This window comes from Cervus elaphus, chromosome 23 (genome assembly GCF_910594005.1).
Source record: "Cervus elaphus chromosome 23, mCerEla1.1, whole genome shotgun sequence".
Lineage (NCBI taxonomy): Eukaryota > Metazoa > Chordata > Mammalia > Artiodactyla > Cervidae > Cervus > Cervus elaphus.
In genome coordinates this window covers 43,790,095-43,808,685 of record NC_057837.1, presented here as the reverse complement: position 1 = coordinate 43,808,685, position 18,591 = coordinate 43,790,095, and the positions used below count along the sequence as shown (strand labels likewise).

At 39.6% G+C, this 18,591-nt stretch overlaps 1 protein-coding gene across 1 annotated transcript; it reads left to right on the top strand.

The window, feature by feature from the left end:
* Nucleotides 1-135: 135 nt before the first annotated feature.
* On the top strand, nt 136-14,825 carry LOC122681812 (prostaglandin F synthase 1). Its single transcript, XM_043884272.1, has 9 exons — nt 136-267; nt 2,375-2,542; nt 3,371-3,487; nt 5,077-5,154; nt 5,562-5,684; nt 8,011-8,120; nt 9,034-9,199; nt 11,503-11,585; nt 13,688-14,825. Exons 1-9 carry the CDS (start codon nt 184-186, stop codon nt 13,728-13,730), a joined length of 972 nt encoding a protein of 323 aa, XP_043740207.1. The 5' UTR covers nt 136-183; the 3' UTR covers nt 13,731-14,825.
* Nucleotides 14,826-18,591: the final 3,766 nt, after the last annotated feature.

Below are 18,591 nucleotides of genomic sequence, written 5' to 3'. Positions count from 1 at the left end.
AACAAGTTAACTGACTTCAATCTTCTTCCATCTCCAAAGCTATTGGTTTAATCATGCTCCTCCTCCTACAATGTTTCTGCAAACACTGGACAGTGCAGCTGGCATGTTAACTTCCTGTTATTTATAACCTCTGGAGGCAGAAGAAAAAAATCAGAGTCTGCTTACTCAGAGGAGCAACAAGCAATGGATCCCAAAAGCCAGAAGGTGAAGCTTAATGATGGCCATTTCATTCCTGTCTTGGGATTTGGAACCTATGCACCTGAGGAGGTAAGAGTAGTGGTTTGGGGTTGAGATATAATATAAATAGTAGTGGATGTGACATGAGTGGAAAGGGACTTGGGTTGTCAAGTGCTGAGTTCCTGTGTGACCCTGGGAGGATCACATGGTTCCACTAACCAGGAGAGAAGATCCAGGCTCCACTCTGCATCAGGGTCTGAGGCTGTGCTTACCTGCAGAATACTCTGAGTTCCCCTCCAATTTCTGTCTCTTTCCCAGCTTGGCAGAAGAGGTGAGACTCGGCTGTCGAAAACACTGACTGTCAGCTACTTTGCTTTGAGAGAGATTGCAATGGCCAAGTTTCTCTGTATATTTCATTAATTCCAGAACTCTTTCCTCTTTCCAAAAAGACATGACCCAGAGAAGTATTGAGGTAAAATTTCCTGAAGAGGAGGTGACAGAAAACTAATGGGAAGAATTGCTTTTCTACTGTGGGGTGCCTGCTCCATGCCAGGAAAGATACACTAGCTGTGTTTTGCCCTGTACATCTGTTCCTGCCTGGAAACGTCTCCTAATGGAAGCTTTAGTATCATTTGAGGGGATAAGCTACTATCTTACATCCAACTTTGAACTACTGGAATTTTCAGTGTCTTTTTATTATAGTCTACAATACTCAGGCATAAGAGGTGCTAGTGAACACATCTCTAGACCTGACCCCAGAAAGTTTGCTGTCCATCTTGTCTTTAGAGTATGTAGCTGTGACAAGGGACTGGTCCTGAAACTTTGAGTCTCACTTTTCTAATTTCTAAAACAGAAGACAATATTCAGAGACATTTTGCAGACAGAATACAGGGCTTGTTTACTTGTAGTGCAAAGTGTGATGAGGAGAGGGAAGGGCCCAGGTCATTACTGAAGCTCATTTGTTCATTCCTTAGTACATCCCACAAGGCAAGTGATCTTAAGGAAAACCAGGGCTGAGACCCAACAGAGGAAAGTTAGACCAAACATCTACCTCCTTGAAAATAAAAGATTCTGAATTATAGAAACATACATACAATATTAGTCAGCCTTAAAAGGAAAGTTAATCTCACCATTTGCAACCACACAGATGAACCTGGAGAACATTAAATGAAATAAGCCAGGCATAGAGAACAAATATTTCATGATCTTTTTATAGGTGGAATCTAAAAAAAATGACTCATAGAAGCATAGAGACATAGTGCTCAGAAACTGAGGACAAGGCTCTCAAGAATGGAAAGATGTTTGTCAAAGGTACAGACCTTCACTGATAAGATACATAGGTCTGGAGACCGGTATACAGCATGGTGACTCTAGTTAATAATAATAGATTCTGTTTGAGATTTGCTAACAGCGTAAATCTTAAATGTTCTCACCACACACAAAAGTAACATATGCGGGGTTATGAATCTTCTGGTAGCTTAATTGTGGTAATCATTTGCAATGGATAATTATATGAGAACATCACTTTTTACAGCTTGAATAGATAGATTTAGGTGTATTCTGTGTGGCTGCACTCGTAGACAGAGGTCTCAAAAGCTTTCACCTGGTTTCTTGACGCTTTTAAAGTGAATTGAAGTGAAAGTTTCTCAGTTGTGTTCAACTCTTTGTGACTCCATGGACTGTATAATCCATGGAATTCTCTAGGCCAGAATACTGGAGTGGGTAGCGTTCCCCTTCTCCAGGAGATCTTACCAACCCAGGAATTGAACCCAGGTCTCCCACATTGCAGGCAGATCTTTACCAGCTGAGCCACAAGGGAAGCCCTTTGATGCTTTTACCATGCCCTCATACTTTAGTTGATTTTGCCCCAGACATCTCACAGTGTAAGCTGTATACATGACTACAACTTTATTTTGAGTCCTTTGGATTGTATCAGCAAATGACTGAACCTGGAGGTGGTCTTGGGTCCTCTGATGCCTGAGATCAACCACTGGTCACCTGGGGTTGAAGGGTTCCTGGGTGTCCATTTAAACACTGACCAGGAACATTCAGAGAAACTGTCATGGGTTCATCACCACACACTTGCAGAATGAACCAAATGCATGAAGAAAAGTTGGTTCTTGGGATGATCAGTCTCATGCCTTAGCAATCTCTTAATCATGTGGATATTCAACTTCTACTTTTCTTACTCATGTAGGTTCCTAAGAGTGAAGCTCTGGAGGCCACCAAATTTGCTATAGAGATTGGGTTCCGCCATGTAGACAGTGCTCATTTGTATCAAAATGAGGAGCAGGTTGGCCAGGCCATTCGAAGCAAGATTGCAGATGGCACTGTGAAGAGAGAAGACATATTCTACACTTCAAAGGTGCTGTGTGTGGTGTGTGTGTGCACATGTGTGCAGTGATTGTGTGAAGGTGACGGGTAACAGGATCAGTACTTAGGTGAATGCTGTTTATTGATACAGCTTTTTTTGCACATATTTACATCTTAAATCTAGTATCCTCTTCTCTTCCCCCTCCTAAAAGAGAGAGTGATTATAACTATTTCATCATTGCTGTGTTCAAATTTTAATTTAAAGTCACTTTACTTCTCTGAACCTACCAGAGTGGTGTGATTTAGTATGAGCTAATGAATCAAACAGAAAGAAGTACGATTAGATTATAGTTTCCTTATCATCTGGGAGACTTTCTCAAATTTCTTCACATTCTGAATCTCAGACCTCAGCTCCATCAGTAAGAGAGCATTAGGGCTTCACTTTGTATATTACACAAGATGTAGCCAAAGTGTGTAGAATTATGTTCTGCACATGTTAATATGTTCAAAGCACCTTCCCCTAGGTTATGTAATACTAATTAATTCTGAGAAGATTGACTATTTGATCAAATCAGACTGTTTGTCTTCTGAATATCTTTCAAACATAATTCAGATGATGGGCTTGGTAATTATTTGATAAGGTTATTTATATCTTGATTCATTTCATTCTTTTGTGAATAGTGGAGTGATGATAAATTCAAATAATGAAGTTTACATGGGTAGGGTAGACTTAAAATTGAACTCTAGAAGAAAGGGGGCAATTTTTTAGTGGTCATCCATTTCTAACCAATGAAAAATGTCTAGTTATTAAATGAAATGAGACAAACAAAATTAGCTACAGCACTCATTTCATGCAGCTTCCTTTGTTTAACCTCTGCAGCTTTGGTGCACTTCCCTTCGACCAGAATTGGTCCGACCAGCCTTGGAAAAGTCACTGAAAAATCTTCATCTGGACTATGTTGATCTCTATATTATTCATTCTCCAGTGTCCCTGAAGGTTAGCAATCTGCTTTTGTATTCAATCTTTTTTTTTTTTTTTTTTCCTTGCCTCAGAGTGCTTATAAACTTGGATGGATGGTTGACTGAAGATTTTCTTAGTCGGTTGAAGAGATGATTGCACTAGAGTAGAATCCCCCAAATAATCATTTCTGATCATCTTTTTACTGAGCTTCCTTGAATATTTAATTCTGTTACATGCCTCCCAGAGAAAGGCATTCAATAATAATCTCATATGCTTTGCTCAAAAACTTGAGAAAATATAAATGGACATTTTTAGCACACATCCCTGATTATGACTTCTGAATCTCTTGGGGATTTCATGAAGACAGTTTGGTACAGAATGGTGAGCAATGACACTGTACACTTGCACAGTCTGAGTTGTTCCCCCTTTCACTCTTTCAAGGGAAGCAGATTTGGTGGTGCTCCCTCTGGGTGGGTGTAAACCTCCCAGCCTTTCGAGCGACTTGAGAGACATTGCATACACTGTTGCCTGGCTTCATGATGAGGATTATAGACTGTACTTAGCCATTAAGAACTGCAACTGGAATTTCCTGGCAGTCCAGTGGTTGGGATTCCATGCTTTCACTGCTGAGGCAAGTCAAGTTGAGGGAAGGAGTTCTGGGAACTATATCCAGCAGGCTGTATCCAAAACCAAAACAACAGCAACAACAAAATAAATGTATTACATAGAACTCTTGATTTTTTATTTATTTATTTATTTATTTTTTCAGTGGGTTTTGTCATACATTGACATGAATCAGCAATAGATTTACACGTATTCCCCATCCCGATCCCCCCTCCCACCTCCCTCTCCACCTGATTCCTCTGGGTCTTCCCAGTGCACCAGGCCTCTTGATTTTAAGTTACAGAAATCTACTCAAGCCATCCTATGCAGAAGAGTCTATTTGACTATGTAGATGGCACATCCCAGCCATGGATAGATTTAAGGATTTGCAATACTCTTCAGTAATGTAACCCTTTAAAAAAATCTGTTATCCTGTCATTACTCTTGCTTTGCTTTATTTTCACTGAACACTTTCCATTAGTGGCAAATATAGCCTTGGGGCAACTCAAGGTTCATACTCATGAAATTTGAGAGCATGTCTGGATCTTCTACATTCCGTATCCACCTAAACAGAGTCTTGCTGTTTCATGTGCCTGTCCTAGTGCATCAGATGCTCAGAGGGAAAAGGAAGTCTGATTATCTGGCCCAGGTCAAGTTTGCAATCTTTAATCTGGAAATAAAGCCATGTAATTTATTCCCATTCCCAGCGTGAGAGGCATTTTGCAAGAGCAAAGTATGAGGAGCAGAAAAAAATTCACATAAGTCACTGAGAGTCCCCATTACAATGTATGAAAATTACATTCATTAAAACATATATTAAGTGTAACAGATTAGTGGGAGCCTGCCTCCTGAAGACATTTCTCATAACTCCATTTGCAAATCACTTTTCTAATATTGGTATCTAGAATATTGCTTTACTGATCTCGTAGAGGTCTGGTGCCTGGTCTAGACATGCCCGGCAGCCTAGCTAAATGTGGAGAAATCATTTGGTAACAGCTCTGCAATGATTGCTTCTATTCCAGCCAGGGAATGAATTTGTTCCAAAAGATGAAAGTGGAAAACTGATATTTGACTCGGTGGATCTCTGTCACACGTGGGAGGTGAGTCTGGGGAGAAGAAAGCCCAGATGAGGAGCTAGGTAGGGGAAAATTCTTTCATTTCTTCCACCTGTGAGAATGGGCTGTGGACCATCAGACTCAGCAGTTCAGGAACTTAAGGGCTGGGAAGGTTGTGGGGAGGAACCATTGCTGAAATGTTCACAGAGAAGAGTGGAGGAGAATATGGGGCAGTGAAGACAGGCATCTCTTTCCTTCCTTGTGATATGTCTTCTTTGGGGTTTTTCTAACAAGGAGATGGCAATGCTTCTTGTGTCATGACCCTCTTCTCCTTTTTTCTTTCTTAAAATCAATGTTAATTCCTGACTTTTTACAGATTTTTTCCAATATTTATTCTTGATCTATCATTCACTCCAAGTGACTGAATCATTCACTCCACCCCTCCCTCCCAGGCCCTGGAGAAGTGTAAGGATGCAGGGCTGGCTAAGTCCATCGGGGTGTCCAACTTCAACCACAAGCAGCTGGAGAAGATCCTGAACAAGCCGGGGCTCAAGTACAAGCCTGTCTGCAACCAGGTGAGCAGCTCAGCTCCTCTCCCTCTTGCTCTTCAAAACCTCCTCCTTGCACTGGAGCCTGATATCTGTCTGTCCTCCCCTCCTGTTCATCCAACGTTTGTGGACAGAAGATTTTACACAGCTGAGCCTCTGTCTGGATGGTGTGAATAGAATCCATAACAGTATCTTTGATAAAATCTGGGTGGAACTTATGGGGAGGACTTCCCCCTAAGTTGTGGTAGGAATTGAGGGAAGGTAATGGACGTGAGGGAAAGGGGGTTAGACTAGTCCTCCAGAACTTAGAGGAAGGAGGCCTTTCCCTGAGTTGAAAGGCTGATCACTAATCTGATGGGAAAGTGCCTCAGAGGGAACTGTGTATAGGATGGAAGACCATGAAAACACGGAATGAGAAGTAAATAACAAAGGGAAAAATCAGCGGAGATAGGTGTTAAGTGTTTGTGTGGGGTCTATGTCCATAGGATGCCTGAAAACTTAGTCTTTGTGTCTCTACATTCATTGGTCTTCATCATGGAGCACAGTACAGGAAAGTTTGCTGGAAATGATGAAAGTCTGTCAAGTCAGATGGATGAAGTTAAAGGCTTATGGTGATACTATCCATAGATATTCACTCAGGAACATATACTTAGCTTAGAGCACATCTTATCATTTACTCAGTCTTGGACAGGTTCTCCCATCAATGTCCATCATAAAATGAACTGGTTAAGCACACCTTGTCTATGTCTGTTTCTGCACTCTTCCTTTTTTGGCTCTATTTTTACATTATTGTGGTGACAAAACATGAGATCTAACCTCATAAAAAATGTTTAAGTATTCAGTACAATACAGTGTTGTTTACTATACAGACAGTGGTGTACAGCAGATCTAGAATTTATTCATCTTGTATAATTGAGACTTCACATGCATGATTAGCAAATCTGGATTCCTCCTTCCTCCCAACCCCTGGTGACCATCTCTCTAATGTTTAATTCTAAGTTTGACCTATCTACATATATAACTGAGATGTGATATATATGTCATGTAATCTTTATCCTGGTGAAATGGTCTTATTTCAAATGTACCATAATGTCTTTAATGTACAACTTGAAGTCAAGGATAAAGAATCTCCTATAGCAGAATTCTTTGCAAGCTGAGTAGCTTATAAAATTCAAGAAATACACATATATCAATTATATATTTTTTAATTTTAGAAATTAAATATTAATGTGATTCTAACATCAATTTTGTCCATATTTTTTATTATGATAAATGTCAGATATTAGAAGAGTTAAGATTACAACAGGGAATATAAATATATTTAATTTTATGTATTTATTATGTATTATATATTTAATAAATAAAGATCTATAACACTTTGTTGACCTATATCTTATGTGGTTCCCATGTCACACTGAGCCATGTTTCTCAAGGTCTTTTCACCTAGAATGACCACCGAAGCATTCTGTTACCAAAATATCTAGACGAGCTTTTGACAGATACACTGTATTTCTCGTTGTTTTGTGACATTAATTAGTATGCATGTGCATGTGCTCAGTCATGTCTGGCTCTTTGCGACCCTGTGGGCTGTAGCCTGCCAGGCTCCTCTGTCCACGGGATTCTCCAGACAAGAATACTGGAGTGGGTTGCCATGCCCTCCTCCAGGGGATCTTCCCGACCCAGGGATCAAACCTGCATCTCTCACACTGGCAGGTGGGTTCTTTACAACCAGCACCACCTGGGAAGCCTCCACACTTATTCCTACAAGACAGGGTAAAACTTAACTCCTTGTCACTAATTGTCAGTTTCTGAGAAAGGATTTATTGTAATAATCATCAGCCCTGGAGGAAAATATTTTTTTTCTTTCCACCTCTCTCATCACTAGGGCTTCAGGGATTTTTATTTACTCTGTGTGCTATATTTGTTTTCACTCATGATTCCTTCTGATGCTCAAGTCTACCCAAATGTCACCAGTTCCTTTGTCTTTAAGTCATTTGTCCATAAGTCTTTGTGCAATTTCTTGCTGTCTGGCACAGTTTGATGTCCATGATTCTGAGAGCTCTTTTCCTGTCCCAGATCTGGAATTAGGCATGTGTCCTGGTGGTGTACAGCAACCAAGATCTGGTTCCTAGAGTTGCTTTTTCTCAAGAATGTCATTATTTTTCTTTTTATCTTTTCAGGAGACAGCAATAAAATTTCTTTTTTAAAAAATATCATGACTTCAGGTTGATGTTTTAAGTTGTAATTTGATGTGACACAGTTTTTTCTTTAGAGTTTTTTAAACTTTTAATCTTTGTAATATTAATATATTCTTTTCGTATAAACTAACACTCGTCTATCTTCCATTCTACAGGTGGAATGTCACCCTTACCTCAACCAGAGCAAACTGTTAGAGTTCTGCAAGTCCCATGATATTGTCCTAGTTGCTTATGCTGCTCTGGGATCCCAACTATTATCAGAATGGTATGAACATCACTGAAGACAACAAAGAGATTCTCGAAGAACTATCTTTATCATAATGTAACAGTGCTCTGGAGATAACTCTCATTTGGCAGGGGAAGAGAAGAGAGATGGGAGAAACCCTTCTCTTTTGTCTTCCCATCCATCACCCAGCCAATTTTTATATATCATGTATCTTGTTGTAAAATGTTAAAATGCAAGTCTGCAAGAAATTTATATATAATTCCATAGTTGAGAACTAAGATATAAACTTAAGTCATGATTTACTTATTTATTAACTAATGAATACATTACTAATGAATAATAAACTTTTCAAGCTTCCCTTACCTTCTGTCTAAAATCAGGATAATATTAAATACCTCCCAGGTCTATGATGATCAAAAAATAACAAGTTGAATCACTTTAGTAAACATTTATTTATAGGAGTATTGCATAATGCAAATAACAATGAAATGAATAGTTCTCATTTTTGGACAACTCAATTTTTATCAACACTTGAGAACAGCAAAAATTTTTAATTTTCCTGGTCTTCTCCATCTCATTTTCTTTTCATGCCCTTGTACTTACTTTAGAGCTATGATTATAAGAGAAAAACAACTACTGAGAAGTAAAAACAGAAAAAAAATTCCACAAGATTGGCAGTACTGGTCTCAGAAGCACGCATCAAATGCCTGGGAGAGCTTTGTAAACACAGACTGCCAGGTGCCACAGTTGAGTTCCTCATTCAGTTTGTCTGCAGTTAAGCCATGGAGTTTGCATTTCTAGCAAGATCCCAGGTGCTGCTGATGCTGCTGGCTCAGGGACCACACTTTGAGAAGCATCGATCTAGAGTGAACATACTTAGTCTGTTTGAGAAGCCTCCTTAGAAACTGAGTACTTAGTCTCAGCTCCTCAGCATTTCTGAATTTCCTTCCAGGGTGAACTCAAACAATCCTGTTCTCTTGGAGGACCCGGTTCTCTCTGCCATTGGCAAAAAGCACAAGCAAACGCCAGCTCTGGTTGCCCTTCGCTACCAGATACAACGTGGGGTTGTGGTTCTGGCCAAGAGTTTCAACAAGAAGCGTATCAAGGAGAACATGCAGGTGATGATGAGTGGGGCTGTGGGCAGAGGACTCCTAGGGAATATCCTTCATGAGGGTCATTCTTTGTCCATCTCTCAAGACTTTTCTTGAATCAAGACAAGTTACCTATTCTTCTCAATGCATGAATGTGTTGTATGGCAACAGGAGAAGTGGTATGGCTGGAGAGGATTCAGGTTGGACAGAAAACAGATTTTTGTTTCAGCATTACATCAACCATTTATTCTATCATCTTGTGCAAATGACATCTCATTTTCTTTGTTCTCAATTGACAAAATTGCGTTAAGTGATTTTCATAGATCATTTAGGCTGCTCTAACAGACACCATATTGTGTGGCATAGAAACAATTGAACTTTGTAGTCTCACAGTTCTAGAGGTGGAGATCCGAGATCAGGGTGCCCATGTGGTCAGGTGAGGGTCCTCCTCCAGGTCACAGGCTTCTCCTTGTATCTTAACTTGGTGGAGGGGGCAACAGAGCTCTCCTAAGTCTCTTATATGAATATGATATTGTTTAAATCTCATTCATGAGGGCCCTACCATCATAACCTAATTAATCACTCTTCAAGGGCCCATTTCTAACGCCATCAGAGTGGGGTGAAGTTTCCAACATGTAACTCAGGGGGACACACAAGTTACAGGAGTGATCTTGAACCTCTAAATTATCATGATTTTATTTTACATTTCCCTGAATAGTAATGTAGCTTCATTTTTATACATTTAATCTCCGTGAGTTTTTGTTGTTGCAAATTTCCTATTCAAGGCTGTGCCCATTTTTGCTGAGTTGTCTTTTGACTTGTGTGTAGGAGACCATTATCGTACTCTTAGCCATAGCTGTAAGGAAACTCCCCCCGGTTTCAGGATTTAATGCAGAGATTAGTGATGCTTCTCTTGTTTCCATAGTTTGACGATCAGCCTGAACTCAGCCCAGCTGTTGTCCTCTTGGCTGGCCTCTTTCGTGCATTTGCAGTTCAGTGCAGAGCAGCTTGTAGTTCTGCTTTAGCAGGTAGATGTGGCTCTTGTCACAAGAGCCTGCAAGCCTTTCCATCTAGTTTTTCATATATATTTGGCTAGACTGTGATCAGCTAACCTAGTCTTCATCTCAGCACAGTGCTATGATCCGCAGTCAGTGAGTGGGGAAAAACCCTCTTCATGTCTGGACTCAGAACTTACTCACCACTTCTGGAATATCACAGTCCAATACAGATATCACTGTCTAAGGCAGGTTACAGCTCAGGTCAAGTCAAGGGGAGGGGAAATTGTCCCCTGAAAGACTGTTTCCTTTAAAATTTGATTCTGTAATATAGCTGGAACTGATTGTCTAATAAGACATGAAAAGGGATATATATACATACATATATATTATATGTATGTATATATATATATGTATATGTATATTTAAATGGAAATCTAAAGGTCCATATTTTTCTACAGATTTTCATTGTCTACTCTGTCATATATCAAGTGTCCATAAGTACATTTATGATCTCTCTTCTATTTAACTACTCAATTTTCTGTACTTATTATAGTGGAAAATAAGTCTTGCTTCTCTCCTTCCTTAAAGAGATCTTTGCTACTTTTCACTAGTTGTTCCTTGATGTAAATTTAGTATCACTTTCCCAACTCTCACAAAAGAATGCATGTTTAAGTCTTAGGTTCATGGTGCATTGAAACAATAGAATGCTTTGGAGAAAACTGATTTCTTTTCAAAATTGAGATTTCCATGCTATGGTTATGAGATGAATTTCTAATTATTTAGGTGTGCTTTAATATTTAAGCACATTTCATAACTTATCTCCTTAAAGGCTTTATGTAATCCTTTTTGGTTAGATTTACTCATAGATAATGAATAAGTTTGATATAGGATTATTGGGTAGGTTTTCAGAGGGAGGGATCCTCCTTACAATCCTTATTAAGTTCAAAGTTATATCATATTTAGGGGGTGTTTGGAAGAAGAAAAACAGACTAATGCATGGTGAAATGCAGCTATTTTGTCTGAATTGTCTGACTGCCCCTCTGTTTTTGAAAGAAGATATGTGTCTTTTAATTTTCTGTCTCAAATAATTCACTTAGAAAGACAAGAGACTGATGCACTATAATCTGTTTAAGGTGGACAGAAAAAGAGAAGGTGTAGGAAGGAGAGGTGAGAACTCAGCAGAGGGTCCCAGGCTCGTTCACCCGGAAGGTGATGACAGACATGGCTTCCCTGTCCCCTCTTCTTGTCTCCATCCAGCTGGAAGTCCTCCAGTCCCCAGGGGGAGGCCAGCTCCTTGGGGGAGAGGTTAATGTGATTCTTCCTTCCTTCCAGGTGTTTGACTTTGAACTGACTCCAGAGGATATGAAAGCAATCGACGGCCTCAATCATAATATAAGATACTATGATTTTCAACAGTAAGTAACTTGTATATGTTAAACACACAGTTTTCTCTAGCATATAGCTCAGCAGAGGAATAAGCTTTCTTAAAACTTAGTTTTAGGGAGGATGTCCTGATTTCCAGCATAGGAGGAAACCAGGGTCTTCCTGCAGACCTCAGACCAGAGGTTTCCTCCAGGGCTCTGTTTATCACCAACAGAAATGTGATTGGGGCCCAGGACAACCCATAAGTAAGACCCCCAGATTTGACATTGTGGTGAATTCACAACATTGTGCCTGTAATCCGTGCCTGGTGTAGCTCCTCTCAGGGCTGAGGGACCTACTAGACACCGAGAGCACAGTGCCTGTAGCCCACTGCTCTTCCAGGCACCTACATGAATATTTCAGCTTTAAATCACTGTAGAATCAGGAGGAAATGATAAATAAGGACTGTGTAATAAAGAGTCCATCTTGGATTACGATCATGTTTATCCTAACGTATGTGTATGGTCAGTTGTGTCTGACTCCTTGTGGCCCAGGAACTGTAGCCCTCCAGGCTCCTCTGTCCCTGGGATTTCCCAGCAAGAATACTGGAGTGGGTTGCCATTTTCTTATCTAGGGGATAAGATCTTCCCAACTCAGGGATCAAACCCACATTTTCAGCATCTCCTGCATTGGCAAGTGGATTCTTTAACAGTGAGCCACCCAGGAGTCCACATGTTTATCCTAACACAATTGTAAATGTACTGCTGATGTTTTTTGGAGGAGGGACCCACGAAGGCCAACAAGCATTATTGCTGAGTAGTCACAGTGGGCCTGCTTGCACCCTCTCCTCCTAGTGTCTGATGGTTTTTCTCCCGAATGGCATTTCTGGTACCAAGACACCATCCATTTCATCCAAATCGATCCCTTTCCCCCCTGTTACAACACATTTCTTCATCCTTGTAATGTCACCAAATGAAGTGCAAGTAGATCATGAGCTTAACTGACCCTCCAGAGAATGACTGCTGTGTCCTTAGCAGGACACACCCTGGTAAGATCGTCTAGGTCTCTAGTTTCTTGAGTCCAGACTGAATCTAGTGCTGCCTTTGTCCCACAGGGGTCCATCCCCTGGGGAGCCCCTACCTCCTTGATTTTGACTTAGTCGCAAACCTAGAATTCCAGCTGCCTAATAACTGCAGGAGAATGTCAGGATTGAAGAGAAAGAGGGCTAATCAACCAGAGAGATATTGGAAAACATTTTAGAGAGAAGCAAATACAAATTAGTGATAAAATGAATATTTAGTTTCAAATGAAAAATCTCAAAACTCTCCTTCTTGCTCTTAAAGAAGATATTTATATGTACATATACATGTGTTTACAAGTATACCATGATTCTGAGAAAAAACATAATGATAAATGAAAGTTACTTTTCTGTTTTCAAAAGCTTTTAAGTGTGTTCTGTGTTCTCCTTCATTATGGTGTGAGTGCCTAGACTTACTCATCCTTGTGGGTTTATGTCAAGAGCACAACTTTTGGCACATGGAATTGCTCTGAATGCACTCTTTAATGAATTGAATTGAAAAGGACCATGTTAGAAAGATAAATCAGGCCATAAGTAAAGATAACAGCAGTAATACTAATGAATAAATAATGTGTTGTCATATAAAATAAGAAAATAGTAATCACAATTTATAGATATGATTATTTAGATGTATGTGGTATTTCTTCAGTTTAATAGGAATTCCTCAGTGGAGGCATCCTGTATTTTGGGTATGCTCAACATTTTTTCATTGAATGTTTATATGAAAAAGAGCAAGGTATTCCTTAACTGTGATTATTCTCATCACTTAGTGTTGAAAGTTCCACCTGTGTCTGAAATGACCTCCACAGTAAGCCCTAAGTCTTGTGCTCCCATATAAATTGTATGCAAATATATATTATATAAGTCACCATGGAGTAATTATTACACGTGAATGTTGGGATTGGACACGCAGGTGCAGTGCGCACATGAGGCAGACACCTGGTGTGTGCTTGTTGGGGGAAAAGGAGGAAATGTTTTGTAGATTTTGAGGTTGAGCCCATTCTGACTGCATCAACAGAGTAATCTGCTCTGTGACAACAAGACAGATTTAATAAATCAATTCTCCTCCTCTTTCAGGGGTATTGGTCACCCTGAGTATCCATTTTCTGAAGAATATTGACTGTGTGATGTGTCCACCATGCCTTCTACCTGAACGTCTTGCTTCTAGGGCTGTGAAGAGCATTTCTATACTTGGTGGAGATGTTTAAGTGTCTGAACTTTTGAAAGCTTGTTTTTCTTTAAAAATCTTTTATGAACTAATCAAGATTTCAAATATGGGTACTAGTTTTTCCCGATAACAAAATAATTTGAAAAGTAAAGGGGAAAAGATAGAAAATAAAGATAACCTGATTAACCCATTTAATAAATTTGGTGCATCTTACTTTGTTGAAAACGAATCAATCTAAGAAAGAAATAGAACATTGTATTTGAGCCAAATTTGAGAACTATAACCCAGAAAACTCTGATAGCTCTTCTGTCTTCTAAAAGTCAAGGCACAGGGATGAAAGTTTTGGAGACAGAGGGCTCTACATGAAAAGACATATTATTGACAGTGTACATAATACACATCTAAGTGTCATCATGTTGAGTCATGTGACCCCTTATAAGATCAAGAAGAAATTTATCTTTTAAGGAGCTATCTTATTGATGCTGGGAGAAATGTGACTCTTTATGGTTGAGCAGGTCCTCACATTGATGGAAGAGTTCCGGTATATGTATAAAGCAGACCCACAACCCACAGTGAGGACAGAGGGGTGCAAAGGGCACAGAAGAATTTTTCATATTTAAATTTCTGTCATAAAATAGAAATTTTATTTCATACCTTCATGACTCCCCTATACAAACATGTGTTTCTGTTTATAATTTGAAATTATCTTCAATATGCAGGTTGTATACTTAGGTTTTACTTCGCATAAGTTTTTTGTAAGCTATCAAGTGTTATCTGATGGTTGGCAAGGGTCAAGGGGTTGGGAGAGGGTTGGATTGGGAGGCTGGAGTAAGCAGGTGCAAGCTATTATATATGGAAAGGATTAACAAGAAAGTCCTACTGTATAGCACAGGGAACAATATTTATCTATGGTAAACCATAATGGAAAAGAATATGAAAAAGATTGTATATATGTGTATAACTGAGTCACTTTGTGTACATCAGCAATTGAAACAACATTGTCATTCAACTATACTTCAATAGAAAATAAACTAAAAAGTTACAGTATTATATTTAGCTTTTTATAATGCTTCTCAGGTGGCTCAGTGGTAAAGAATCCACCTGTCAGTGAAGGAGACACAGGTTTGATCTCTGGATCGGGAAGAGTCCCTGAAGAAGGAAATGGCAATTCAGTCCAGTATTTTTGCCTGGGAAATCCCAGGGACAGAAGATCATGACGGGCTACAGTCTGTGGGGTGGCAAAAAGTTGAACAGGATTTAATGACTGAGTATGCACACACGTTATAAAGCAGTGCATCTTTTCAATTTATTTAATTTTAAAAACTGTTAGTTCTTTATTTAAAACATTTTTATTGAGGTATAGTCGGTTTACAATGTTGTGTTAATTTCTGCTGTACAGCAAAATGATTCAGATGTATATATATATTCACATATGTATGTATATATATATATATACATTCTTTTTTATGCTAAACACTTTGATTAGTTATTATATGTTTAGCCATTCATTCATTGATTTATTCAGCACAAGTTTATTGAATATTTTTAGTAAGACTGTTTTATCAATAAAATGGATGACAAATTAAAATGAATTCTTGAGTCGATAGTCTAGAGGAGGGAGAGACTATGAATGAAATCAGGAGTATTTAGCTGTTAGAAATCAGTAAGTGCCTGTTGAGATAATTCTAGTCACTCTCTCACTTTTCTGTACATCTATCAGGAAGAGGCACTAACAACCTTTCATCCCACACAACTTTTCATCTGTACAACAAATAGCCTTACCCTGCAGAGACATATAGGGCATGTTTGCTACCATGTAATGTAAAGAAAACACCTCCCTCCCGAGAAAAGGAGGGATGCTGAGTGCCTACAGTCATTGACCCAGGATCCCTAGACTCAAGGTTTTTCTCCTGTCACTCAATTCACTGAGTATTCAGGTATCACCTGAGACGTTCACTTCAACTTTAGAAATGGGGACCCAGGAACTAGCACAACACACCACATATATGCACACCTAATTATCACATTATAAAACCTCAGTTTAGTTCAGTCACTCAGTCGTGTCCAACTCTTTGCGACCCCATGGACTGCAGCATGCCAGGCTTCCTTGTCCATCACCAACTCCCGGAGCCTGCTCAAACTTACATCTGTCGAGTCGGTGATGCCATCCAACCATCTCATCCTCTGTCGTCCTCCTCTCCTCCTGCTTTCAATCTTTCCCAGCATCAGGGTCTTTTCCAAGGAGTCAGTTCTTTGCACCAGGTGGCCAAAGTATTGGAACTTCACCTTCAGCGTCATTACTTCCAATGAATATTCAGGACTGATTTCCTTTAGGATTGCCTAGTTTTGTCTCCTGGCAGTTCAAGGGGCTCTCAAGAGTCTTCTCCAACACTGGAGTTCAAAAGCATCAGTTATTCGGCTCTCAGCCTTCTTTATGGTCCAACTGTCACATCCATACATGACTACTGGAAAAACCATAGCTTTGACTAGACAGACCTATTTTAGGGATTGTAAACCCTAAGCCTATACAATGTTATATATCAATTATGTCTCAACAAAGCTGGAAAATGACACTCCTATTTTGGCTACAGCTTTTGTTGTGGGTCCATTTGTTGTGGGTGATAAAGAGCCCATCTTCTATAAGCATCCATGAAACCAAGGCAAGGTGATTTGTAGGCTTGCAGGTCAGGTTAAATCTTAGATTCTTCATAACTCTTCACTGTGAAAGGAAGAAAAGAAAGCAGGGAGGAGAACAGGCCTTGCTGGGAGTTGGGGGGTTGGGCACTATTATAAGATGGTTAGAAAAGATTTTACTGAGCAAACATGAAGGCAAACAGTGAGCTCTGTGGACAAGTGGGACACAGAACAGAGAAGCTAAGTCCAGGAAGAGTCTCCTGTCACATTTAAGGGACAGCATGTCAGCTGCCTCTGGAGATAATGCATTCCTGTTATGGAGGTAATGCATTTCTGTGGGGACTTGGCCAATTTTGAGATAAATGTTCTTGACTTGGGCATTCTTTCATGCTCTGCTTCAGAACTCAAACAATTATCAAAGTTATCAATTTTCCATTGACAACCCCCCTGCACTTTGCACCTAGCCAGGAGTTTCAGAACCTGAGGAAATTGCTGAGTCATCTTTGAGACCATTTCTGTAATGGACTCTAAGGATTTGATGATGGTACTGAGTGATCTGAGTAATAAGTGAAGCAAAAAAGCATCGGCTTGCTTCTTCACTCATCCTGAGGCCACATTTGAGATAGCTTTTATTCTTCAGTCTGGACCCACTCCATGACACATTTAGTGAGGGAAGTGGATTTTACTAAAAATTCCAGGGTTACTCATTTCATCAAGCATTGTAATTAAACCGTCATAAATATTTTGGTTCTTTCCCCCCAAATTCCTCCCAGGACAACAGTGTCTGCTCTCCTCTCTACATCCTCCCTCACTTTCCCATCCCTTGTCCCTTGCAGCTCCCAGTTTCTCCCCCACCTTCCAAAGCAATGCCATTCTGACCATTGGCCAGCACTTCCCCACTCACAAGCCTCTGTCAAGTTCAAGTGTAATCTAGTTTTGTTCGTACAGGACATGAAATACCCCACTCACACCACAAATGCCTCATTAAACAAGAGACTACTTTCTAGAGACAAATACCGCAGACTCTATCATTTTATTTTTTCTAAAAAACATGACAGTATGCTGTTTGATGAGCAGATACTTGCTTTTCTCTCTGTATGGGCAAGTCTCTTCTAGGGATTGAGTGAGGACAAATAAAAGTCTAGGTTGTATGTTTTTCTGGTCAGAAGTTTTCATCTGGAGGGGGTCTACTTCCTGTAAAAACAATTTAGGAATGTGTGTCAGGCCTTTGTCTGTATCTATCAGGAAACTGAGTTCCCTGAATCTGTAGTGTGGGGGAATTATAGTCTAAATTGTTACCAGTTCCCTAGTCCTACAGCTATTCTTTGTTTCTACATCTTCACATTTCCCAATCATTAACTCTTGAGGCAGCATTTTACTTCAAAGGACAAGGAAACAGAAGCTCAAACATGGTTTCAGAGCTAGTCCTGGATGATCAGGGCAATCCCTAATCTTGGTTCTTTTTCTAGAATTCAGTATACTCTTCAGCTACCTTTTCTGAGAAAGATCAATTTCAAAACAGCCCAAATAAAATCAATTCCAAGAAAGACAAAGAACTCTATTTTCTTCTTACTCATCTGAATTTGTAGGTGGAAATCATGAACACTACAGTGAGAAGTAACTTTTTCTAGTTACCAGATCGAGAACAATAGATGTACTTGCTTCAGGACATGAAGACTTTGTTCTCATTGAAGACGGATTTGATGAATACCCAGTACATGTACATGTTACCTGAGAACAGCTCCTTGAACACTTATTTGAGAATCTGAGCATTTCTTATATATTATTATCAACTCCTTCTATAGTAATGATGCTTATTGATATAACACTTTATTCCTGTTGTGATCTGATCACACTTATTCTGTGACTGTGACTGGTCTTCAAGTTCACTCAAACTCTGAGATCAGGTAAGTGTAAGAATACAAAGATGAAGACTAATAGGTGGTGGTTCTGAGATGTGGAGTGGAGGGAACAGAAGCAGGAACCGGGGGATGTGATCAAAGCACCTGGGCCACTGTCATCTGGAGCTTACCATCATCCTGTCCACACAGTTACTTTAGTTTGGGATGCACTGTGTAGAAAACTGAAGTCAAAGAGAAACAGAGGAGAAACAGAGGTGATCTATCGAGGGTGGGGAGAGAAATTATCAGAGTGCTTGGTGTGATGTTTGTGGAACAAT